At 36.0% G+C, this 27,996-nt stretch overlaps 1 protein-coding gene and 1 pseudogene across 1 annotated transcript; both read right to left on the reverse strand.

Moving 5' to 3' along the window:
- Nucleotides 1–1,228: 1,228 nt before the first annotated feature.
- On the reverse strand, nt 1,229–27,985 carry PPP1R2 (protein phosphatase 1 regulatory inhibitor subunit 2). The gene is made up of 6 exons (XM_045539992.1): nt 27,533–27,985; nt 14,381–14,488; nt 10,931–11,008; nt 10,285–10,379; nt 4,643–4,810; nt 1,229–2,800 (listed from the first exon to the last, which is right to left on the reverse strand). Exons 1-6 carry the CDS (start codon nt 27,652–27,654, stop codon nt 2,754–2,756), a joined length of 618 nt encoding a protein of 205 aa, XP_045395948.1. The 5' UTR covers nt 27,655–27,985; the 3' UTR covers nt 1,229–2,753.
- Nucleotides 9,327–9,443, reverse strand: LOC123630913 (annotated as a pseudogene).
- Nucleotides 27,986–27,996: the final 11 nt, after the last annotated feature.

Here is a 27,996-nt window from a genome sequence, read left to right on the forward strand (position 1 = left end):
CGTATGTGACACTGAAACCAAAGAACTTGGCCAGGAGTGTCTGCCTCACTTATAAAGTACAGATGAGAATGCCTGCTTTGTGTGGTGGTTTGGAGGATTAGATGTAAGGGGCCTAGCACAATCCTGGGCAAGAGCAAATAGGTTCTTGATAAATAGTAGCTCTTGTTATCATTTCTACTAAACTAAACAAACTACTCTGCCACAATATCATCCAAGATCCACTCTTGGTATCCAGAACACTTGATCAATGGATTATGGTCTTGAGATAGCTGAGGAGCAAGAAAATAAAATCCACATACACGCAATTGTCATATTATTGTATTTTATTATAAGATATGTAGTGTATACTAACTTAAAGGGGAAAAAAATTAATAAAATGAAAGTCTAGGGGAAAATGGCATTTTCCTTTAATCTTCAACTTAAAGTAACTATTATTTTAACAAACCATTTATACTATTATGTCTTGAATTTTAAAGAGTCATCCCTGTAGAATTTTAGACTGATAAATGAATAAACAAAGTGACCTAAGAGTTAGCAGAGTAAGTGACACTGATTAAAAAGTTGAAAGTAAAATCTACATTGGCAAGAACTGAACATTCACAGATACTTTCCTCCAAAGGAAAACCTAGCTTGACTCAGAAAGGTCCATTTTTTGACTAGTTCAATATCATGTCAATTGGGAACTCATGACTAGATGAAAATATTTTTACTCAGTTGCATTTGACTACCTAAAACCGTACTGAGCATATTATTTGGTATGTCTTACTCCTCTGAAATAATTACCTACTTTCTGAAACCAGAAATGAGAGTCTGTCTGTGATTTAATTTTCAAGAAATAGTTTATAGAAAACACCCAAAGAATCGGTTTTAAAAAGTCTTACCTTTTCTTCACTGTATAGCAGCTACCTCTACAAATAAAGAGTACATGGACACTTTTGAGAACTCAAAATAAGAAAACCAAAAACAGAAGTCTGGGTGCATGAACATCTATACGCACATATGTACAGACTTGATCTCCACACATCCCCCAAAACAGGTTTAAATAGGTAAGATAACCCATCATTCTACACTCAGAAAACAGAGATAAATACTGTTTGTTTGTAAATCAGTGGTATCACTAACCAAAATGTTTAGTTAGAATACTGTACCTGCAGTTCAGAGGTACTTTGATTAGATCCCATTAAAAGAAAAAACATTCAAAATAATAAGCACATTTTTACTAACACCAAAGAATTCTCCCACTTTTTATTTATTTTGCCATACTGATATTTCCATCAACTTGCAAGTGGAAGATAAGCTGTTCAATAAAAGCCTTTTCATATATATAATATACAGAAATTATTTTAAAAGTCTGTTCATATAATGGATTCTTTTGGTACTAACAAAAAATTGAGATACAAATAATTGACTAGAAGTGAAACCATCACTAAACCAAGGTACACAGGACTTTCCTGCACTTCATTTCAGGAAAAAGATCCAAATAATTCTTATTGTGTTAGAAGAATAAAGTACATTTGTCACAGTATAACATTATTGTATTCCCTTAAAGCAGGGACTATGTAAAGGTTTTAAATTAAAAAATGTTCAGGCTTACTTCTGTAAACAATCATATCACTGGTTACACACAATTCTCTCATCATGCAAAAAAACCTCAGTTATTTTCTAAAGTCTAATGAAGTCAAACAAACTAATAACAGCAATTTAATTAGCAAGCTGTAAATCAGAGAGGTGTAGAAATTCAGCAGTTGAACTGTATTTCCTACCTACAGTACTACTGCTACTCAATCTATTTTTTTCATGTTTTAGAAGAACTAATAGGCATTGATGGTCAAAATAAGAATTTCATTATTGCAGCAAATGACAGAACATGTGAGAGGAAGAGAGTTCCTCATGTCATGACAATCTTTATCATCCTTTAAAAGGTAAAGGATTATGTAAATATGTGTGGAAAGGAATAGGAAACAAAAGGAGGAGGTTAAGACAGGTACATAAAGGGAATGCTGGGATAGCTACACAAGAATTATATTTATTAAAAAAATTGATCTGGAGTCTGCCCAATGTACAAAAAAAACCCAAAAACAATCAGAGCAGACGTTAAATGCAAGTTTAACCTGATAATTTATTTGTGGTGAAAAAAAAGGTAGTTTTGATGAGAGAAAGTTCAATACTTTCCTTGTAAACACAAAGAAACTCAATAGGAATTTTAAAGGTAGTAGGTCAGAAAATGTAACAGTTAACTCTTATAATTCTTTTCAATTAAACAGATAAATCAAGTTGAAGACAAATGTTAAAATACTTTTTAGCCTGAATATTTATCAGCCTATATATCCTGTTGTTTCAATTGGCTTTTGATTTAAAAAAAAAAAAGAAAAAAGAAAAAATTTTTATAAGAGCTTCCACATCTAGAAGTGACGAAAATAAATTAGTTCCCCCTCCCAAAAAATATTGTTTAACCTTTAAAGCATAAAAAGCTATATAGTATCTTATACAAATTAACCAGTGTTCTTACAAAAGTAATGCAGTTTTGGACTGATGACATTACATTGTGTTTGTGGTGAAGTACTAGGCACAAGATATCAATTAGGCATTTTCAGTCTACTCAGTCTCTAAGGTTATCATTTAATTCTTGGCAATATATAATAACTGGTATGCATTTTGGTACTTAAGTCATAAATTGTGGAGAACAAGAAGCAGTGTATTATAGCAACAGGGTCTGGATCTAACAAACAATTACAGTATTGAACAAATATCTTCTATGAACTTTGTGATTTGTTTTGCTGTTGGTCACTTGTAGTAGATCCTGCAAAGATAAAAGAAAAACAAGTCAACATAATTTGTTGTGTATTGCCAACCTTGGCTAAGGTTCCCTAACATTGGCATGGATGATAAACAAATACAACAATATTAAAAACAAGTAAGGTATATTTCATGTAGGCTGAATTAGACTGATATGAAAGAATCTGTATGCCCCCCTAAAATATTCTAAAGAGCAGAATAGAAGTGTCTACTTGGTAATAGGACAAACAGGTTTCAGACTGAATAAATCACAGGTGGAAAGCTAAGAGTTTATTACAACTCAAATATCTGAAGCTATAAAAAGATTTATATTTACTACCTCAAAACTATAAAATATTAGCTCAGGGTCTAAACATGCCACTTTTCTCCAATAAAACAGGTGGGAATGGGGGAGGGAAGAGACTGCCAATGCTCAAAAAAGTAATGAGTTTTATAAATCCTGGAAATTTAAAAAGCTGGTAAAATGTCTTTAAGAGCCCCAAAAGGGTAAGGGACAAATAAGGAACTTATTTCCCTAAGCCTTATCCTATCCTTGTGAGTTTTATGATGCTAAGCAGGACATACTCCAAACTCCTATGTGAGGAGTACTTTATCTTCATTGAAGAAAAATCAGGCACTGAGCTCATACAAATTTGAATCATCTATTATGCTTAAATGAAAAGATATATTTATATACTAAATGTGTGAAATTTAATATCTTATTAGCAGAGATGGACAAAATGGTAGAGTTATTTTTCAAAAGCTGAGGCTTAAAAAAAAAAAAAGGAAGCCCCTTTAATCTTAGGCACAGTGGTGCTGGCACAAATTTCCAGTGGCAAATGGCAAATGAGGGGTATTCCCAACACCTTACTATAAGTCACTGAGAGTTGATACTGAAAGTCTGAGTAAAAATTGATGAAAAGTTATAACCAAAAAAACATTTATTTGAATACACCAAAAGAAACCATCAAGATATAGGTAAAATGAGAAACAAAGACTACAGGGCAACTAGAAGATAGATAATTTAAAAATGAATAGATTAAAAAAAAAGGAAGAGAGACATGTAAGAACTACTACTTAAGATGAAGTTTAAGTTAAATAGAAGCTAAACAGACTGTGGTGTATACATACAATAGAAATGAAATCCTGTATGAAACAGACTAAAAGGCTAAAGCATAATATGGAATAACAAAAAATACCATAATCCTGATACTACAAGACAGCGACTCATCAGGATGTATCATGGAATTATTCATTCATATTTCATACTATACTCACCAAAACAGTAATATAATTATCTATTTTCCTAAGACTTAACCATTCTAGGCACCATAAATAAAATAAGTTATACCTTGACTGAAAAGCATAAGTAATGCAAGTACAAAGAGTAGGTAATGGGCAAAAAAACCCAAAACAAAATAAAACAAAACACTTCATTTGTGGTGTAGAAGATTCACCTTCAATAAATACCAGAGTAACAGTTTATAAAAAATAAATAAATAAAATCTATTTCCTACGGCTGATCAAGAGTTGCTAGGCTACAGGGGCTGGTTGTCCAAGACTTAAAAAAAAAAAAATCAAATAATTTGTCAATCTAATAGTCAAAAGAATCAACACTGGAAAGATACGACATACTCTGTACCAAAAGAAATGTCAAAATAAACTTTCCATATTAAAAACATGTTTTTTTGAAAACAACTCTGGGCATAAAAGCTTTATTATTCTGAAATTCCCTACTGGGATTGAAATTTTAGAAACATATTTCATAATAATAAGTGAATCTCAGTAAAATTTTCTGAAGTTTTCTCACAAGTTTAAAGCAAAATATGATCACAAAAGTCTCAGTGATATTTTCAAAACATCTAACCTTGATTTGATTGTTCTGTATTCATACTTTCTCCATGTGTAGTCTCCAACATTTCTTCATCTTCCTCATCATCATGTAGGTCTTTTGAAATTAATTGTCTAGCTAATTTAATATTCAGTCCTTCATTGTAGTGAAGCTTTCTTTTCATTTCAAATTGTCGCCTTTTTTCTATAACATACAAGAAAGTAAGCTTAGGAAGTCTTATCTCAAGGATTGACCCATGCCTGTTTTGTAAATAGAGTTTTACTGAAATACAATCATACTCATTTGTTTTTGTCATGCTTAAGGCTGTTTTTGTGCTCAATGGCAGATAGAGTAGTTTGTAATAGAGACCACTGGATGTGTAAAATCTAAAATATTTACCATCTGGTGCTTTACAGAAAAAGTTTGCCAACCTCTGCTTTAAATGAAGAACATCTCAATGGAGAACAGGAATAAGATAGAGCCATTAGCAGTTGTATTTGTGTGTCTATGGTCACACCACCCAAAACGTGCCTGATCTCATCAGATCTCAGAAGCTAAGCAGGGTCAGGCCTGGTTATCACCTGGATGGGAGAAGTTATATTTGTGAAGAAAATTTAAAGATATGGGAAAATTATCCAAAAAGAGTTGAATGGGGAAAAAAAAAAGGCAGCAATAGTAACATATACTATATATATTATATACTAAGCCTGCACCCATGAACACAGAAAATAAGACTCAACAATTAACAGTGGTTAATGCGTGGGGTAGTCTGAGTATTTTCATATTTTCTATTTTTATACTTAATTCAACACAACTGATTGCATTAATAGATGGCACCTTAAAGAGCAACAGTTTATGAAGAAATAATTCTAGGATTTTAAAATTTCTTAGACCAGTAAATTAAGAAAACAAAAAAGAGGGGTCAACATAAAATTGCCAACTGTTTATTTTGTCAATGAAGAACATTAAAATTCATTCACCATTGATTTATTAAAGTTTCACTAAAATATCTTAATGTCAAAAAAGCGTAAAGACATCTCTCAATAAGGTGATTCAAAATACTTTCTTAATGTGCTCTAATTCTCTTAAGTTTTTATTATAATCTATACTGATATTTAAAAAAATCTTCACATCACTACTCATTAATCACTTTTCATCCTCTATTTGGATAGGGAGAGGGAAAGTTCTGAGACTAACATCCATAACATCACCCTATAAACATTTGTTTCAAATTACCAAGATCTTGCCAGATATCTTTATAAATTAATTTTATGACATGTTTTGCTCTTGAGGGTACCATATTATAGAGAGGAATAAAATTGAAAAAAAAAAAAGACCAATAAAAAGACCAAATCCTCATGACTAAATTTTTAGTGATGTCTTTCAAGTATTCAAATGATATAAAAGCAATATTAAAAAATAACAAAAAATAATTGTTCTACTAGCCTCCACTACCACAGGTAAATTTACTAAGGTAACACTTTTTTCATTACAAGGTAACACATGTTCACAGTAGAAACTTAAAAAAAAAACCCAAAAACCTCTTGATTTCCTCACTCAGAAATTACCATTAACAGTATTTTATAACTGTAAGATGTTTTTCTAAAAATGTATTTTATAAAAATGTATCATATACTGTTTTTTTCCCATTTAATGTATTATTAGGATGAATATGTATCCAGTTTGTGCAGGGCAGTCTCAGTTTGTGCCTATTGCTTGACAGAACTATAATGATGACCCAGTTTAGACAGTAACGTATATGAACAGATAGGTAAACATTCTGCCTTGTACATAGCAGATATACATAATTTTTAAATGGTTACAAGGTACTGAGTTATAATTTAATTCCCTATTCTCAAAGATTTCTGATTTTCCCCTTTACATTTTCAATGTTTTCATGGTGTAATATATATATATATTTGTACATTTATTTTATTATTTTTCTCAATATAAGCCAGTGTTGTTCAAACTGTGCACTATGACTCTTTCATAGGTAACAACCAACATTTAAAAAGATGAAGTAAAATAAATTGGAATGTATCATATATAGTAAAGGCAAGTACTATTTTGTAAAATTTTTACTTTTGTAATTATGTGTACATGTATACTGAGTGGGACTTGGTCAAAAATACTTCAAAAAACCTGCCCTCCAGAATGGCCAATTTTTCATACCCACCAATGTTACTGTATGAGTAACCTATTTCTCCACATTCATACTAAAAGAGAACTGTCATTCTTTTTAATCTTTGTTGATCTGCAAGGAAAGAAAGGTACCATGATACTGTTTTAATCTGCACTTTCTTATTCTTAGGAATTAATATTACTGTATTTTTCTTTTGTGAATGCTATTTATGTAGTCTAAGGAAATTCTTTCTAATTCTAACATGTTGAACTGAGTTTTGGTTGTTATAAATATATTACAATTTTGGAATCATCAATATTAATTATATCTCTTAAAATATGCAAAGTATTCATTTCATAGAAAGCTGCTAAGTGGTCTCAATCTTCTTTGAAAATTTATATTTTTATTTATAATCCTTACATGGCAGAGCAACATAATGCAAAGAGTATAAGAATATTTAGGTTTCAGGCCCAGATCTAATAATGGTCAACTACCTGTAATAACTAAACAAATGAATTATTATTTTTGTATCTACTTTTACTTTTTTTTTTTTTTTTTTTTGAGACAGAGTCTCACTCTGTTGCCCGGGCTAGAGTGCCGTGGCGTCAGCCTAGCTCACAGCAACCTCAAACTCCTGGGCTCAAGCAATCCTTCTGCCTCAGCCTTCCGAGTAGCTGGGACTACAGGCATGCGCCACTATGCCCGGCTAATTTTTTCTCTCTATATATATTTCTAGCTGTCCATACAGTTTCTTTCTATTTTTAGTAGAGACGGGGGTCTCGCTCTTGCTCAGGCTGGTCTCGAACTCCTGAGCTAAAACAATCCGCCCGCCTCAGCCTCCCAAGTGCTAGGATTACAGGCTTGAGCCACCGCGCCCGGCCTACTTTTACTTTTTATGGATACATCCTAAAGTAAGTATTTTTACAGCTCCCAATTTACAAATGAGGAAACTGAGGCTCAGAGAAATTAAACAAATTAGTCAAGTGGCATACCTGGAGCACAAACAGGTTTGTCTAACTCCATAGTCAATAATTTTAATTGCTAGGCTATACCTTGCAAGAAAAACTTTTCCCAAGAATCTCTGCTGTCAATAAACAATGATTTTTCAGACATGCAATTAATTAAAACAACACCTATGTAATTCAGTAATTCTACCAGTAGAAACCGAATTAATGAAATTATAATCAGTCAAATGGCTCCCCCTGCTGGCTAGCTCATGGAACTACAACTTAAGGAACAATGATACCTTCATGAAAACTGACAATATACATTAATAATAAATTTTCTATTCTCAATAGATCATGTTTTTAGAGAGCAATGAGGAAACAAACTAAAAACAATTTGTATTTGAAAGCCTTTTCAAGGACCTCTTGGGAGTACATTTTTGGAAAATAAGTCAAATCACTGAGAGTAGAAGAGATACAACTTGAGAATATGCTACATGTAAAATCATTCTTATACAAATATTAGGTTCAGACCATCACAGTTCTGTTGAACAGGCTGTATTCTAAAGATGACAGGAAACAGTAGCAAATTATACCTTAGCAGCTACATGTGACAAAGACCCTGACAGTTAACTAGAAAATATTTGGAGTCTTAGCTCTAAAGTTTTTGGTTTTTTTTTTTTTTTTTTTTTTTTTTTGAGACAGTCTCACTCTGTTGCCCAGGCTAGAGTGAGTGCCATGGCGTCAGCCTAGCTCACAGCAACCTCAAACTCCTGGGCTCAAGCAATCCTCCTGCCTCAGCCTCCCGAGCAGCTGGGACTACAGGCATGCACCACCATGCCCGGCTAATTTTTTCTATATATATTTTTAATTGGCCAGATAATTTCTTTCTATTTTTTAGTAGAGACAGGGTCTTGCTCTTGCTGAGGCTGGTCTCGAACTCCTGACCTTGAGCAATCCTCCCGCCTTGGCCTCCCAGAGTGTTAGGATTACAGGCATGAGCCACTGCGCCCGGCCAGTTCTAAAATTTTTTCTCAACTCCTTTAGAGTACAGGTAGTCCACACATTGTAAAGCTTCAAGTATACTTCTCCTCTATTTCCTTTCTTCTTCTTTTTTGTGAGTGTTTGTGTTTTTCTTGCATTTTTCCTCCCCATACACAGGCTTGGTTTTTCCTTAAGAAATAGCTGAAAATAAACTATACACAATTTTTAAATTCTTGAGAAGATTATACATTCTCATGGTTCAGAAAGCATAAAAACCAACAAAGAGGGCCGGGCGCAGTGGCTCACGCCTGTAATCCTAGCACCCTGGGAGGCCGAGGCAGAGGATCGCTTGAAGTCAGGAGCTCGAGACCAGCCTGAGCAAGAGCGAGACCCTGTCTCTACTAAAAATAGAAAGAAATTATCTGGACAACTAAAAATACATATAGAAAAAATTAGCCAGGCATGGTGGCGGCATGCCTGTAGTCCCAGCTACTCAGGAGTCTGAGGCAGTAGGATCACTTGAGCCCAGGAGTTTGAGGTTGCTGTGAGCTAGGCTGATGCCACAGCACTCTAGCCTGGGAAATAGAGTAAGACTCTGTCTCAAAAAAAAGCAACAAAGATAAAATACATTCCTTTTCTTCCCACCTCTCCCGGTAACTACTGTTACTTGTGAAAACAGAAACCACGAGCAGGCAGCAATGCCTTAACTGTGTATGTGCTGTATGGGCTACAAGAGCCTCTTCCATCCCTGTTAAGAAGAGGGCTGTCCTGATCTTTCCTATGACACTACTCTTCTTTTAGTTTGATGGGACCTAATAAAGACTGTTCATTTGATAAGTTGTACCATTGTCTAACAACAGAAAAAGCACAAGCAAATGGGAAATTAGCTATTACAGCTATGTACTTTAAGGCCATCCAGTCAATGACTCTAAAAGCATTAATTAACTAATTAATTATTTTAAAAAGAGATGGAGTCTGCAGCCTAGGCTGGTATGCAGTGGCACAATCCTAGCCTGCAGCCTCAAACTCTTGGGCTCCAGTGATTCTCCCGCCTCTCAGGCTCCCAAGTTGCACTAAAAAGTACACTGACAAGAATACTTATAATTACTTTTTTTTTTTGGACACAAGTTCTCACTCTATTGCCCAGGCTACAGTGCAGTGGCATCATTACAGCTCACTGCAACCCCATACTCCCGGGCTTAAGCAATCATCCTGCCTCAGCCTCCCAAGTAGCTGGGATTACAAGGCTTGCACCACTATGCCTGGCTAATTTTTAAAATTTTTTTTGTGGAGATGGGGTCTTGTTATTGCCCAGGCTGGTCTCGAACTCCTGGCTTCAAGTGATCCTTCTGCCTCAGCCTCCCAAAGTACTAAGATTACAGGTGTGAGCCACCATACCTGGCCACTTACAACTACTTTAAAGATGGTAATGCTTTGAAATTAGGGGGAAAAAAACTATTACACGATGAACCCTCACAAGTAGAATCTGAATTATAAAAATGTTGCTTTCCATTTTCCTATCCTCCACTTTCCAAAAAAGAAAACCATCTGCCAATCTTCCAAATAATAGACTTATTTTAGCAAAAATTATTACCATCATCCTTAAAGCAGTAAAGGAAAGAAACTACCTTGTTCTTCCGGTGAGAGGTCACTATCTTCCTCTCCACTGTTTTCTTGTTCCCGAACTCGATACTTTAGCTCCGAGCCTTCAGCAGCAGCTAATCTATACAACAACCATTTACAAAGAAATTAACACTTTGATATTCCTTTATTATTTAAGAGTCTTATTCAACTTTTGAGTCTCATAAAAACATCTAAAGATCATTAATATGCTAGCAATAATCTGATGAGGAAAATAAAAAGCTGGAGAATAGAAATGGATATAGAAACCAATAAGCAACAAGAAGAGTGGAATGGGTGCTAAAATCAAGAACAGCAAAGGAAGAGAGCTTTTATTTTATGAATTTACTTCTTTTTTGCCTTTCTCACATCTATTAATATTTTTAAAACATAAGTGGCAGGGCATTTAAAAAAAAAAAAACCACAGGGAAGTGACATACTTCAGTATCCCAGGTTCAGGTACCCTAGTCTTCCTGCCACCAGCATACCTTGATTTTAATCAAGAAATAAGATCGCAAAAATAGTTATGAAAAATCTAAACTTAGCCTTTTATTTATTTTACACTTGTACAAGTAAAGTGACGTAAAATGCCTTTAACTCTGTACAACCAAAACCAGCATAAGTGAAAATGCTTTTATAGTCATCAGTACTTACTTCTTAGCTAAGATATCTGGAGTCATGGCTTCAGTGGTTTCTGAATCACTATGTGCATCTTCATCATCACCTATCATACTAGGATGACAAGCACATTGTAATTAATACTTGAAATATAATTTTTCAACAAGAAAAACAAGGTAGAAAAACATAATTCTATCAACCTAGTTTAATATATCAATATATTTATAGCTCTGTCATCATCTTTGAGGTTTAACTTTTAAATAGTTTCTATTCAATGCAAATATTTAAAAGCATAGCACTAACCAAGACAAGACTCCAACTGATTAAAAAAAAAAGTAATCATAAAAATAGCCCTCCATATTCTGAGTTCTACATCAGTGGATTCAATCAACTGATGATTCAACCAACAAAATAAAAACTGCAACTGTACTGAACATGGACAGACGCTTTTCTTGACATTATTCCTGTCTAAACAATATAAGAACTATTTACATAGCATTTACATTGTATTATGTATTATAAGTAACCTAGAGATGATTTAAAGTATTCAAGACGATGTGCATAGGTTATATGCAAATACAATGCCTGTTTGTATCAGGGACTTGAGTGCCTATGGATTTTGGTATCTGAAAGATGTCCTGGAACCAGTTCCCCATGGATATTGAGGGACAACTATACTGAAAACTGGATCATCTGAAAAAAATAAAAACACTACAAAGTTTGAATGATTCCATCAAATGGGAGGGAATAAGTAATGCAAAAAAACCCACTGTTTAGTTTTAGAATAAGTATTTGTACGTCAATCTTATAGTCAAGACAAATGATATAGCAGATACAGAACTAGGTAAAATAACAAAATTAGATCCTAAGGACCTCATTCAGGAAATTTAAAAGCTATTTAGCTTTCCCACTCGACCCTCTAATGAAAAATTTGCTCCCACTTCCTTGCAAAAATGAGCATCCTTAGTTCTCAAGCCACTGAAAGGCATATAAAACAGAATCCAGTTACATAGAAAAAACTGTCAATTTATACATTTCCTGGTTAATTAAGGAGATAAGTTAAGTGCTATAGTTTAGATTATACTCTTTTTTTCCAAGGGAAGTTGAAATAAACTCATCTACATTATTGGATTTAATTAAGCAGAGTAGGGTAAAATAAACAAATTTGTCAATTTGTGGAACTGTCCTATAGAAAATTCTATTTGTTATAAAGTTTACATTGTACGCGTGTTTATACATGTATATAAAAGGAATAATAACTTTCTGTATAATGTAATAATGTGAGATTCTTAAGTAGTAATATATGATGTCTATAAAAAGCATCTTCTGGCTGGTGGCTCACACCTATAATGCTAGCACTTTGGGAGGCTGAGGCAGGAGGATTGCTTGAGACCAAGAGTTCAAGATCAGCCTGAGCAACATAGCAAGACCCTGTCTTGCTGGGCATGGTGGTGCAAGCCTATAGTCCCAGCTACTTGGGAAGCTGAGCTAAGAGGATCGCTTGAGCCCAAGAGTTTGAGGTTGCTGTGACCTATGACGATGCCACTGCACTCTAGCCCAGGCAACAGAGTAAGACACTGTCCAAAAAAAAAAAAAAAAAGAGCCATGAAAGGAATTGACAAAAGCTGAGCACATGTATCTGTGCATACATTTATTCTTAATTACTCAGGGACAAAGTAACTTTGCAGCAAATACCTATCATTCATATTATATTTTAAATATAAATGGCTAAAAAATAACGACCACAACTACTTTTTAAAGTCATGCCAGATCTTAACTCTTTTAGGATGGTCATCCCGAACTACACAAGTAAGTGAGGGATGGCCACTACATTTATTGAAAAGGAAGAAAGCCCTGACTTTGGATTCTGGTACAATAAAAGTTTTAAGAAATGTTTCAGAAGTTGGCTACAGTGGCATGTGCCTGTAGTTTCAGCTACTTGGGAGGCTGAAGTGGGAGGATCATTTGAGCCGAGGAGTTTGAAGCTGTAGTACCACACTATGACTGTGACTGTGAAGAGCCACTGTACTCCAGCCTGGGCAATGTAGTGAGAATCAAAGAAACAAAGAAAGGAAAGAAAAGAAAAGAAGAAATAAGGAAAGGGGAGGAAAGGGGGAGGGGGGGGAGAGAGAGAGAGAAGAAAAGAAACAAAGAAAGAAAGAAAAAAGAAAGCAAGAAAGAGAGAGAGAGAGAGAGACAGAGAGAGAGAGAGGGAGGGAGGGGAGGAGGGGAGGGGAGGGAAGGGAAGGAAGAGGGAAAGAAAAGAAAGAAAGAAGGAAAGAGGAAGAAAGAAACAAAGAAAGAGAAAGAAAGGAAGGAAGGAAGGAAAAAGAAAAAGAAAGAAAGAAGGAAAAGAAAGGAAAGGAAAGGAAGAAAGAAAGGAAAGAAGGAAAGAGAAAGAAAGAAAGAAACAAAGAAAGGAAAAAAGAAAAAAGAAAAGAAAAGAAACAAAGAAGGAAAAGAAAAGAAAGGAAAGGAAAGGAAGGAAGGAAGGAAGGAAGGAAGGAAAAGCAGACATGTTTTGAAGTATATACCTGGAATTAGGGGAAAAATAATGTATAAAACTTTATAAAATGTCTATTTCTTCACTCAAATTTCATTAGTATTGGGTTTTAGTATCTGTACCTCCTATTTCATTATTTCTTTCTACCCTTGTCACAATCTTTAATATCTTCATATGTATTATTTTTATTGTTTTTGTTAGTATCGAGTTATCTCAAATTATTTTCCAAAGTTTTCATCCGTTGATTTAAAATACAGTATCTCTTAATTCTATTTTCATGGTAACTCCTGTATTTATGTTGTCTTACTTCAATGACAAAATATTTTAGTCCTGGAAATCTTTACTTATTCAAGTTATGGCACAATCTCAATTAGGTATTTCTACTTATTTAGAATCTCCAACTTCTTATAATGCTTTTTGGTGCATTATTTTTGTCTTCATACTGGATACTGCCACATTGTCATTTTGCAATTCATTTAAAAAATTCTGAGACGTGAAACTGCCAAAAATCACAATGTAATTATCTGAACTACAATATTACATAAGTTCAAAAATAAGGACAGGATATAATAGTAATGACCACCTCTCTTTCAGCGTGTTAAAACAGAATTATCATCCACGCAGTTATCCTTTTTTGCAAAGAGACTGAGTAAGCCTCTGATTTCTACTTGGGAAGCAAACAAGACCAAATCTCACCTTCCTTTCAAGGAAGGCGAAACTCACTAATCTTTGTGCATCATTAGTAGCTAGTGACCACAGAAGTGCAACAAATAAATGTTTTCTACAATTGTAATGTACAAAATGGATTCCATAATTTTAAAGTTACACATTACTTCTACTATTACTAAAAAAATGCAGTTAGGTTATTGACTACTGCTCCAGTAACAAATATAAAACATAAATTCAAATTGGCTGTTATCCAGATGCTCATATCAAATGCAAAATGGAAACAAGTTACAACAGGAATTTCTATGTAACATTACCTATGGTAAGGAGTGCTTGGTTCATCTATTTTCATTAAACCATAGTCCTTGTCGGCTGGATGATATGTTGCCAGGATGTTCATTTCATCCCACTTCTGGGACTTTTTACTAAAATTGAAAAGAAAAAAAAATTTTCCCAATGCAGTAAAAGATAAACCTGTACATTTAAAATTCACAAACATTCAAATCCCGTATTTCAACTTCTTTTTGACTACTAATCTCTATTTTTACATATACTTTCTTGGAATACAAATTGCCTTATGGTAAAAGCCATTAAGTAATTAAAGTAAAATGTTGGTACATATTTTATAGAACACTTAGTGCCCACATATTAAAAACACAGTATTCAGAATCTACATCAGGGCTTCAAAACACTATTACATACTATGACATGCTTAGTCGTCATTTGAACTATAGAATTAGTAACTAAAATGAAAATCCACACATTGCCTCATGTCAGTAGTTAAGGATTTTTGATCTACTAATAAATACTGGTAACTTTGATAAACAAACAAAAAACCCCAGGATCAGTGTACAGGAAAGATAAAAATAAATAATAACAGAAACATTTCCTTGGCATAATTTCTTCAGAGGTATCCGTAACAATCAGAACATAAAACTACAGAGAAAGCCTCATTAAACTCAGATACCACTAAATAAAGAATTAAATTGCAAATAAAATTATAGCTTAGTTAATTCTGAATCTAGAAAAATAAGCGTTTAAGAAATGGTGTACTCAGATTTACTTGAAGAGAAATAGAAATGCTTTATAAGTACTTTAGGAACATCAATTTAAATCCAATAAAGTATTTGTACCACTACTAAAGTGCTCAATAATTAAATGCCTAAATACAAATTATCTATTCATTAAAAAGGACCTCAAAGACCTCTCTACAAGCCAACATTATTTTGTTACATATACAGTTCGTGACTCTGTTATGTACTTGAAAATAAAATTGCTTTAAAAAGAATCAATATAAATGTTACACTTGAAATCATCCTTCCTGCATTTGGTCCAAACTGGTGAGGTTTTACTGTAGATATCCTCAATTTCCCAGATCCTGAAATGTCCTTGAAGAATGACATACTTACATGTTACTGTCATATTCCCTTCTCCATGCTCTCAAAAGGGTTTAATGAGTCACCTTAAAAATTACACATGCCCATTCCTGGCAGGTGAGTCTGATTTTTGTTCTCTTGCTTTCTACCCTCAAGTACCCACAGTGTCCTCATTTCAGACTAAGCACTTTTTCTTTTATTATGGTAAAATATATATACCATAAAATCCACAATTTTAACTTTTTTTTTTTTTTGGCTAATCTTCTCTGTACTGTTCTAATTTTAGTGTATGTGCTGCTGAAGCAAGCACTAACCATTTTTAAGTGCACAATTCTGTGGCATTAAATACATTCACATTGCTGTGGAACCATCACCACCATCCATCTTCAGAACTTTTTCATCTTCCCCAACTGAAACTCTGTACCTATTAAACATGAATTCCCCATTCCCCCCTCCCTCCAGGAAACTACCTACCACCATTCTATTTCCTGTTTCTATGAATTTGACTACTCCATATGCCTAACATAAGTGAAATCATATAGTATTTGTGTAACTGGCTTATTTCACTTAGCATAATGTCTTCAAGGTTCATCCATGTTGTAGCATGTGTCTGAATCATCTTCTTTTTTAAAGCTTAATAACTTTCCACTGCAAACTAAGCACTTTCGACTACAGATTGCTTACAAATCTTACCTACCCTTCGTTTTCTCAAGAGGCAAAGGTAGGCCCAGACAGATATTCCACAGGTGACTGACACTACAACTCCTATTTCCCCCCAAAAAATCAATGTCAGAAGTTGCCTAAAGTCTTTTTACCACGAAAGTCAAAGTCTTAAAAGCTTATTTATAAGTTAAAAATTAAGACATATAAGTCATTATTTTTAAGCAGAGAAACAACACTTCTTGCTTAAAGAACTGCTTTGTTCATTCAGAATGGAACTCATGTGGATATTCGCTTCATTCACCTGAATTTTCAACTAATCAAGTTAAAATGTGACTAGTATTTAAAAAAAGTCACTTGATTAAACTAGACTGGGTAAACAGATCTTGCTTTAACAATATTGATTTCCAGTGTAAGGACCACTGTAAAGAAAAAAAAAAGAAAATTCATGCAGGTGTTGCTACAGCTACACCAGCAGGCACAAAAACTTTGCACGTTTTATCTTGTATTGAAAATGCAGCTTTTATGTGGGTGCAGGACTGCTACAAGAAAGGACTAGCTATAGATTCTAATATAATTTGAAAAAAAGTGGTTATTTTATGGTAACTTAAAAGCAAAAGGAATGTAAAGGATATAAACCTGAAGAATTTACGCCAGCAAAGGATGGTTTGATAATTTTGAAAGAGGTTTGGCTTAAAAAATGTCAAGATAACAGGAGAAGCAGCTTCTGCTGACCAAGAGGCAGCAGACAAATTCCTAGAGATCATTAAGAAAATCATTGAGAAAAAAGGTTATCTGCCTGAACAGGTTTTTTTTTTTAATTTTTTTATTTTTATTTTTATATTTTTTGAGACAGAGTCTCACTCTGTTGCCTGGACTAGAGTGCCATGGCATCTGCCTAGCTCACAGCAACCTCAAACTCCTGGGCTCAAGTGATCCTACTGCCTCAGACTCCCGAGTAGCTGGGACTACAGGCATGCGCCACCATGCCCGGCTAATTTTTTCTATATATATTTTTTAGCTGTCCAAATCATTTCTTTCTATTTTTAGCAGAGACAGGGTCTCGTTTTTGCTCAGGCTGGTCTCGAACTCCTGACCTCGAGTGATCCTCCTGCCTCGGCCTCCCAGAGTGCTAGGATTACAGGCGTGAGCCACCACACCCAGCCCCTGAATAGGTTTTAATGCACAGTAAGTGCCCTATTCCAGAAAAATATGCCACTAAGAAATAAAGGATATTTATCAGTAAGGAAGAGAAATGAGCTCCAGGATTTAAGGTAGGAAGGGATAGGTTAACTCTACTGTTTTCTGCAAATGCACTAGGGTTTATGATTAGGACTGTACTTATCTATAAAGGTGTTAACTCCCGAGCCTTGAAGGGAAAAGATGAACAACAGCTGCCAGTCTTTTGGTTGTATAAATACAACAAGAAGGCCTGGACAAGAACCCTTTTTCTGGACTGGTTCCGTCAATGAGTTCAGGTAGTACCTTGCCAGCAAAGGGCTGCCTTTTAAAGTTCTTCTGATATCAGACAAAGTCTCTGGCCACCAAGAACCCCATGAGCTCAACACCAAAGGCTGTCAAAGTGGTCTACTCGCCTCCAAACATGTCTCTAATTTAGCCTCCAGATCAGAGGGTCCTAAGGACCCTTAAGGCTCATTAGACATAATGCTCTGTGGAAGGTATTGTCAATGCTATGGAAGAGAATTCCAGCAGAAAGAACATCATGAAAGTCTGGAAGGATTACATCACTGAAGATGCCACTGTTATAGAAAAAGCTATGAAAGCCATCAATCCCAAAACAATGAATTCCTGCTGGAGAAAACTGTGTCCAGATGTTGTACATGACTTCACAGATTTATGATAGAGCCAATCAAGGAAATCATAAAACAGATTGTGGTCAAAAAAAAGGTGGGGGGAAGTAACAGAGTGAAGAGTTTCAAGATACGGATCTTGGAGAAATTCAAGAGCTAACAGACATCACACCAGAGGAATTAACAGATGACTTGATGGAGATGAGAAATTCTGAACCAGTGCCAGAAATTGAAGAAGATGCAGAAACAGCAGTGCCAGAAAACAAATTGATATTAGACAATCTGGCAGAAGGTTTCTGACTATTGTAGACCGCTTTTGATTTCTTTTACAATATAGACCCTTCTATGACATGCACACTGAAACTAAAGCAAACAGTAGAAGATGGATTGGTACCATATATAAACATTTTTAGAGAAATGGAAAAGCAAAAGTCAGAGAGAAATTACGTGTTTCCATAAAGTTACACCTTGTGCGTCTGCCTTTCCTTCCACCTCTTCTATCACCCTCAGACAGCAAGACTAACCCCTTCTCTTCCTCCTCCTCAGCCTACTCAACGTGAAGACGAGGATGAAGACCTTTATGATGATCCACTTCCACTTACTAGTAAATATATTTTCTCTTCCTTATGATTTTAACATTTTCTTTTCTCTAGCTTACTTTACTGTAAGAATACAGTATATAATACACATAATATACAAGATATGTGTTAATCGACTACTTATGTTGTAGGTAAGGCTTCCCAGTCAACAGTAGGCTATTTGTAGTTAAGTCTTGGGAGTCAAAAGTGAGACGTGGATTTCTGACTTCCAGGGTGGGGGAGGGTGTCAGCGCCCCAATGCGTGTCATTTGAAGGGTCAACTGTACTCTACATGGAAATTATAATAAAATGGGATTTTAGTAACAATCCTTATGATTTAGAGTTGTTGAACCAACTGAAATAATGTCTGTGAAACCAAATTACAAAAGTACCACACAAATATAGTTTTTATGATTTTATTTATTTTTAACTTTTAAATTATAGTTTTAAATTTTTATTTATTTATTTACTAATCAAATGCAGTGGTGACAACGGAGGAAAGAGCAAAATAAGGAGTTTAATCTGTGACTGTGAAAAATCAGCTGAGGTAACTCAATACCTTTGGACCAGCCTTTTATGATTTTAAAATCTAAAGTCTTGGGTTAAGAATCTGAAACAAGATCTCACTTAGCACTGTAGGGATTTGGTTTAGATATGGCATTCTGAAAAGAAGTTTAAATTGCTTTTGTACTGAATTCCTTCTACCTTTGACCTGTTAAGACTCAAAATTTAAATGATTTTGAAATATTTAAGATATGCTACAGTATGAGTATTTATTTCTAAAACGCATTTTTCTATTTCTCTCTAAATCTACAGTTTCAAAAATTTTATTTTGCTACATAGCTCTATAACACACAAATTTCTGTAAACTTAGAAAGTAAATGATTAGATCTGCTTATACTATATTCTATATAAGGAAACTCACAGTGAAAAGAGATACACTTCTAAAGATTTAAGATAGCAGAAATGATCAAGAAGCTTCTAGGCTGGGCGTGGTGGCTCACGCCTCTAATCCTAGCACTCTGGGAGGCCGAGGCAGGTGGATCATTTGAGCTCAGGAGTTCAAGACCAGCCTGAGCAAGAGCAAGACCTCATCTCTACTAAAAATAAAAAGAAATTAGCTGGACAACCAAAAATATACAGAAAAAATTAGCCGTGCATGGTGGTGCATGCCTGTAGTCTCAGCTACTTGGGAGGCTGAGGCAGAAGGATTGCTTGAGCCTAGGAGTTTGAGGTTGCTGTGAGCTAGGCTGACGCCATGGCACTCTAGCCCAGGCAACAGAGCAAGACTCTGTCTCAAAAAAAAAAAAAAGAAAGGAAACTTCTCATTAGTAGGATAATGAAAAAAATGGACACAAGTTTTAAGAGTAGGTTAATTTTGTGAAGAAAGCAATCCAATTAATAATCAAGTGGAGATCTGTAATACTAAACGTAACTAAATGTTCCCCCGTAAACATTTCCTATTAAAGATACTGTAAAACAAAGCTAGCATATTTCTATTTACATAAAGTTCAAAAGCAGGCAAACTAAAATGTGTAGGGATGTATACTTCAGTGAATACCACAGAAGTCAGGATAGTGGTTTCTACTGGGGGAAGGAGGAGACTAATTGGAAAGGGTAAGTGACATTTCTGAGGTAATAGAAATATTCTTGACTAGGATGGTGGTTACATGGGTGTTTGCCTTATAATATTTTCTTATACTTTACATTTAAAACACTTTACTATATGTGCAAAAATATTTTAAAAAATAAACACATATTAATGACCTTGTTGCACACTTCCTAATCTCAAAGCAAAACAGGTTATTTCCTAAATGATGTCACCAATATTGAATTAAAATGATGATTTATTGTCATTGTTGGTTAGGATAGAAAGAGAATGAAGATGGACCTTTAGAGTTTAAAAAGTATCTCTAATGGGGGGAAACCCCAACACTCTTGTCTTTTTTGCAAGATAAGAAGAAAAAGAACTACAGAACACAAGCAGAAATCATGTTTTCTTAAAATTAAGAATAAAATTTGATAATTTGCTAGTACAGGTGTTTGAGTTAAAATTTATTGCCCGTAATCCCAGTGCTTTGGGAGACCAGGGTGGAAGGAGCACTTGAGGCCAGGAGTTTGAGGCCTGCGCAACATAGTGAGACCCTGGTCTCTACAAAAAAATTTTTTAAAAAATTAGCCAGGCCTGGTAGTACACGCTTGTAAACCCAGCTACTTGGGAGGCTGAGGTGGGCGGATCCTATTAGCCAGGAGTGTGAGGGGCAGTGAGCTATGACTGTGCCACTGTACTCCCGCCTGGGAGTCAGAGCAAGAACCTAGCTCTTAAAAAAAAAAAATTATTAAGAACTTTAATAGTTCATTCCATGTTACCACATAGCATTTTTTTTTAAAGAGGACCATTTGTAACGTCCCAAATAATTACCAAAACACATTAGGATTGGGTATTTGTGTGTATGTTTTTTCCACCTCAGCAGATATAAAATAGTATTTAAAAACTGTTTTGTGTTTCTTTGTTGATTACCTAATAAATAATATGAAAAATACTTTTTTTACTTTGCTTGTGTGAATCACATTTATATCCTTTGCCTATCTATTGGAAATGTTTCCATAAATTTGAATGAGTTATTTAGATTTATATACATAGACCACATTATATAAACCCCCAGTTTTTCCCAGTGTGTTTGGAGTTTAGTTTACCTTCCACTATGAATGGAAGCCTTTTCCGTTTGCTCAACATAACACTAAGAGAAAAAGAAATCTTTAGAATTACTCAGATCCGAAAGATAACAACATTCTGCAATAATAACCATTTAAATAAGGATATAAAACAACAGGCTCCAATGCTAGGAACTTTTAGGTAGAAAGTAAAGCAGAAGAAACTGTTAGCAGAGGACAGTGGATATGAAAATTAGCATCTCTAAAGTTTTGGCAGAATTAACATTAGCTGTGGAATAACAAAACCCCAGGAGTGAACCTGAGTTTAATTCCAATACCATCACGAACTGTATAACCTTCTTGGGGTATCTCCACAGACAAATATAGGGGCACCACCATTTACAATGCAGATCTGCTGTATGGTGAAAGCACCTGCTGGTTTCAGGTTCCCCCCTCCCTCTTGGGTGACTAGTTTTCTGACAGCCTAAATCTGGTCCTGAAAAAGTCACCACTTCTCACTTTCACTTTGTTAGCTCAAATGGTGCCATCTCAAAGACCTATTTGTACTTCTTGTTGCACGTGACTTGCTCACTTGATAATTTTGGCTGCGCTTGGAGTGGGAAGCAGAATTTTGGCTCAAGGTGTTTAAATTTAATTACATTTCAATAAATGAAGATTCAACTTATGTAGCAGACTGACAAAATATAAGACTTTGAAACCTGACAACAATACTGAACAATTAAATTAAAATTTAACAATGAAAGCAATTACAAGCAAGCAAGGAGTAACTTTTGGAAACAAACTTTTTATTTTACTCAGTGAGCCTTTGACTATAACATTCCACATCACTTCATAGAAAAAGACAAAGTCAGAGTGTGCTTATATCTTAAATTATATCAATCAAAATCATTAGTCCAAGCACAATTTTTTTCAAGCAGAATGTGCTTGCCTATTACCTAAGGCTACTATAAAATTTGAATTGAACAGAGTAGTGGACTACCCCAAAGCAGACTGTGTAAAACAACCCGCTGAGATGTGGGAAAAATGAATTTCTACATTTATTTCTATTACAGTAAGGCTAACATTTAAGGGTGAGGCACTGGCTTAAACACTTTGCATTTATTAATTCATTTAATCTTAAACTAAGGCACAGATGTAATGAATAACTCACTGAAAATCACAGCTAATAAAATTTGCTATTAAGTGGCAGACAGGATCTGAACCCAGGCAGTCTGCCTCCAGATTTACCACTGAACTATAATACTTCTCACAAGATAGGCTTTAATAACATTTAATATATTATCAATAATTCCAAATGCACATTTTTATACCTCTGAAAAAGAATATATATTAGAATGGATTGCATCTCATAATCATAATTGGCAGTATTTTTTCTTTCTTGGTGGTATCTCGTAGAATCAACAGTGTTTTCAATGAAAAACACATATGTACTCTGGTCTGTTAAGTTAGACCCTCACAAGTTGTGCACTACATTCAAGGTGTTCTGAAAGAATAATGAAAATTCCACAATCACAGGAGATGACACTGGTGTTCAAACTAGTTCAACAGAGTGTTGCAATGTACTGAGATTTATCTATGCCTAATTATGTGGATTTATGAATTCTATCCAGTTTTGATTTAACTAACCCTCAAAAATTGGTACCTGAAGAAATCACTCCTTGAAGAAAATAGTGCCAATGCAAGGTACAGAGAGAATAATAACAGCACTCAGTCAGCTAAAAAAATAAACAAAACCCCCCTTAATCAGTTCTGACAAGGACTGGATTAAAAAAATAGAAATATTTGAAATATGGCTTTATACAAACCTCACATTAAGGGTATATTTAATCTTGATAATTATCTAAGGATGGTAGTATATATGTGTATGAATTACAAACATACATATTTGAAGTATGTTTGAAATTTTTTCCTTAAAAAAATCCCTTAGTAATATCCCACTGTATTTTACTTGATAAAGGCACCAATAAAAGATAAGGTTCATCCTCATTACCTACTTGCTAAAATTTGTAATCCCCAAATCAACATTTGAGGCACTTTATTGGTCACTCATAGACATATGCAGAGCAGGGGAAAATTTCAGTTACCCATTGCACCCATCCCCAGCTGAGGCATTATGTTCCTGACTGAGGTCAAACAAGGGGATGCTATGTCTTCTGGATTTAGCTCACATACTGTAAAAAAGCATCCTTTTCGAGGTCTGTTTAGTACCATGTTTTTGCATTTTTGTTGATGAATTTAGTGTATAAAATGGCTTCCAAGTGTAAAGTGCTATCTAGTATTCCTAAGTGCAAGAAGGCTGTCATGTGACTTATGGAGAAAATACATGTTAGATAAATTTTCTTCATGTAGGAGTTATAGTGCTGTTGGCTGTGAGGTTCAATGTTAACAAACTAACAATATATATTAAGTAAGATGTCTTTAAATAGAAATACACAGAAAACAATGTTATGTATTGATTAGGTGATGAAAATGTTGTGGCCAGAGGCTTGTAGGAATCTAACCCTACATTTCCTCTAGGAGCTAAGGGTTCAGTACTCGTTAACTCAGTGTCTGTCAGGACTTTATAGGACATTTTCACTGTAATGACAATCAACTTAGATCTCTTGTCATTTTCACATTAATATGAGACTCTTCTTCTTTATACTCTGTGTTCTAACATTTCAAGTTAGACTATTACATTACCTTTGTAAGTTTCTGAATTCTAAGTGTATTGTAATTGCAAGAGCTATTTATTTTCAGTATTTTTTATACAAAAGGGGGAATACTGGTTGTAATTAAATTAAAATTAAACATTACAAAATGCTTGTTTCAAATGTATTCAGCTAGTCGTCCCTTGGTATCTGTGGAGAATTGGTTTCAGAATCCTTGGATATGAAAATGTGCAATGCTCAAGTCTCTTCTATAAAATAGTGAAGTATTTGCACATAACCTATGCATACTTTCCTGTATAATTTAAATCATCTCTAGATTATTTATAATACTTAATACAATGTAAATGCTGTGGAAATAGTTGTTATACTGTATTTTTTAAAAAAATTTGTATTTTAAAAAATTGCTGGCCGGGCACAGTGGCTCACACCTGTAATTCTAGCACTCTAGGAGGCCGAGGCGGGAGGATCGCTTGAGCTCAGGAGTTCGAGACTAGCCTGAGCAAAAGCAAGACCCCGTCTCTACTAAAAATAGAAAGAAATTAGCCAGACAACTAAAAAATATATAGAAAAAATTAGCCAGGCATGGCGGCGCATGCCTGTAGTCCCAGCTACCTGGGAAGCTGAGGCAGGAAGATCGCCTGAGCCCAGGAGTTTGAGGTTGCTGTGAGCTAGGCTGACACCATGGCACTCTAACCTGGGCAAGAGTGTGAGACTCTGTCTCAAAAAAAAAAAAATTGTTGTATTGTTATTTTGTCAAATGTTTTTGATCCATGGTAGGTTGAATCTGTGGATGCAAAATCTGTGGCTACAGTGGGCCAACTACATAGTTTTATTGTTTCTGTTCAAACCTTCTTTATGAGTAACTTCCCATAGAGTTACCAATATTATTTGCATGACCTGTGACATAAATAATAACGTATATTTGTTCTGGTTTGAATGTTTGTCCCCTCTGAAACTTATGCTGAAACTTGATTGCCAATGTGCCAGTGTTGAGAGGTGGGGGCATTTAAAAGCCGATTGGCGGCGCGGTGGCTCACGCCTATAATCCTAGCACTCTAGGAGGCCGAGGTGGGTGGATCGTTTGAGCTCAGGAGTTCGAGACCAGCCTGAGCAAGAGCGAGACCCCGTCTCTACTAAAAATAGAAAGCAATTATCTGGCCAACTAAAATATATATAGAAAAAAAAAATTAGCCGGGCATGGTGGCACATGCCTGTAGTCCCAGCTACCCGGGAGGCTGAGGCAGTAGGATCACTTAAGCCCCGGAGTTTGAGGTTGCTGTGAGCTAGGCGGATGCCACAGCACTCACTCTAGCTCTGGCAACAAAGCGAGACTCTGTCTCAAAAAAAAACAAAATAAAGTAAAAAAAATAAAAGGCCATTGGGCCATGAGGGCTTTGCTCTCATGAATGGATTATCCATTCATCAATTAATGGGTTATCATTAAAGGGACTGGTGGCTTTATAAGAGGAAGACAAACCTGAGCTAGCATGCTCAGCCCCCTCACCATGTGATGCCCTGTGCTGCCTTGGGACTCTACAGAGAGATCCCGACAACAAGGAGACACTCAACAGATGCACCTCCTTGACCTTGGACATCCCAGCCTCTAGAACCGTGTAAAATAAATTTTGTCGTTTCTTATAAGCTACCCAATTTCAGGTATTCCATTATAAGCAACAGAAAACAGACTACAACAATACTGTATTAGTAACAGAATTTGTTTCTGTGCTTTACAGTCACATAACAATGATCACGAAAAAGCGCATCCCTTTCATCACTTGGAACTAAACACCATAAACCCCAATGTATTAGTGCGCGATAGCTTCCTCTGAAGATAGGACTATAACCTTCTAACTAGATGAATTAGTTACCTACCTTGCAGAAGTCCCTTCTTAGTGAATCTGCCCTGCCAGCAGCTCCTACAGAAGCAGCCCTACATAGATAGTTGAATTAGTCTAGTACAGTGGCCTTTGGGGCAGAAAGACCTGAATGTAAACCCCAGCCAATAACAGAGATAAGAGGCAACCCATAGAGTGGGACCATGGCAAATTACAGTAGATCAAAGCTGAGAATAAACAGAAATTAAGTAGGCAGAGAAGGAGAAAAAGATTAAGCCACTTGGTATCCAGACAAAAAGAAGCTCACACTAGAGAACAGCTAAATAACAAATGCCAGTGAGGACCACATTCCTGCTGCTGAAAAACCTGAAGCTGCATTAGAGACTTCTATAGTTATTTTATTTATCTTTTAACTATCTTGGCCTTCCTGCTACAGTTATGTTCTGGTGAGATTCTGTTTTCTTAATTCCATGACCCACAACCATCCAACCCCCCACCACCACCCCCACTTACAGTGGCTTACCCCAAATAGAGGTTGGAAAATTACATGTGAGGGAATATAAGATTCAAGTATCTAAGAACACATGCATGGAGGAGTTGCTAGACAAAACTAAGGTCCTTTCCAACCCCAAGGCCACAATTCTAAGTTGTGATCCTACTTAGCATTTTCTTCAAGGTAGCACAAGTCCCTATAAATTTATCACTACCAAGTACTAGTACCGTTTATGATCCTAATTAGATCTTTCATACAGGAATGCCCTAGTTCCAATATTCTAAGATTTCATGAACATCCTCATTTTAGCTTCATAACTACAAATTTTAACAACTTTTCTTAAGCCTTATTTCCAGAATGTAGAGTCCTTACATTTTTAGTATAACCTAAGCCCTCTTGCACTTCTAACCCAGCACTATATTTTATTCTATAGATACTGTACTGTAACATTTTTTCCATAGAGCATTGCACCTTGGATACCTTTCTCTGTACATAAATGCTTATCGAATTCTTCTTTAAAGACTGGTATATTGTTCCATTATACAAATATACCATAATTAATATTTTATCAGTTCTTACTAATGGACTTTGGGTTGTTTCCAACTATTACTATTACAAACAACGCTTCAGGTCAACACCTTTTTAAATGTGTATTTGCAGAGTATGTAAAAGCAACTAAAATATCACTGGGGCATTAAGTTGCTCCTCTCTGAACTGTTCTGAGCTTAGACATGTCTTTGAACAGGTCCCCAAACTAGAAAGCACTCAAAACTCTAGTTCCAGCAGATGCAAAAATAATTAGAAATAAACAGCTTTCCATTAAATATAGATCAAGGACTTGGAAAATTCTGGTTTCTCTTAGCACAGAAATAGTGACAAACCAGGAATTAAGAGAGTGTGGCACGATGCTAATGGGGAAATGGTCTTTTTTGAGGGATCTTATTACCCTGAACCTAAATGTTAAAGGGTTCCAAGGCAAGAAAATACACTTTAAATATCGAAGAATTTTAGATTCCTCGAGATGAGGTTAAGAAATAATAAAAGCTGAACAGTGGAAGCTCTGAAGCTTCAGTTTGATTCTTTAATGTTCCCAATTACAGGAAGTTAAAAGATCACGTCTGTTTAAAAAATGTTATAGATGCACATATACTTTAAAAAAAAAAAAAAAAGGAAACACGATAAACGTCATCGGTCCTGCCTTCTTTAACATCACTCCACTCGCGGCTAGCCGGAGGAGGAGGAGAGCGGAGCGGCGCCGGAGCCGCATCCTCGCAGCGGAGCCTGCCCGCGCGCGGTGTCGGGGTCGGGGTCGGGTCGGTAACTGCGGCGGCGCGCCAGGCCGCCAGCCGGGAAGGAGGGGCTCCTCCGGCCATCCCTCCCAACTCTCACCTCAGCTCCTCTTCGACACTCCCGCGGGGCTGTTCGGCCGACGCCGCCACAGAGGAAGTCGTAGAGGTCTTGTTCTTTAGGATCCCCTTGATCGGCCGGTGCGAGGCCGTCGAGGCCGCCATTGCCGGGCGCTCCGGCTGTCGGCTCAGGGTCGCTGCTTGGCGTGGAGTCCGCGAAGAGAAGGGTCGGGCGCTCGCTGACACCCGCTAGGCAGCCGCGGAGTCCGCTTGGGGCTAAAGCGGCCGCACCTGCTGTCTCGGAAACGGCCACCGGCGTCGTTGTCACGACACAACGACCCCGACGCCAGAGCCAATGCCGCGCGGGTGGCGGCCCTTAGCGCGCCCTTGCCGGGGGCACTTTACCGGCGGCTCACGGAGAGACACCGGCCTAGCGCCCCAGCGCTGGAGAGACGCCGACGCCAAAGCCAAGCGGACCCACCCTCTCGCGATATCTAGGGCGGGGGC

The sequence above is a fragment of the Lemur catta genome, chromosome 1 (assembly GCF_020740605.2).
Source record: "Lemur catta isolate mLemCat1 chromosome 1, mLemCat1.pri, whole genome shotgun sequence".
Taxonomy (NCBI): domain Eukaryota; kingdom Metazoa; phylum Chordata; class Mammalia; order Primates; family Lemuridae; genus Lemur; species Lemur catta.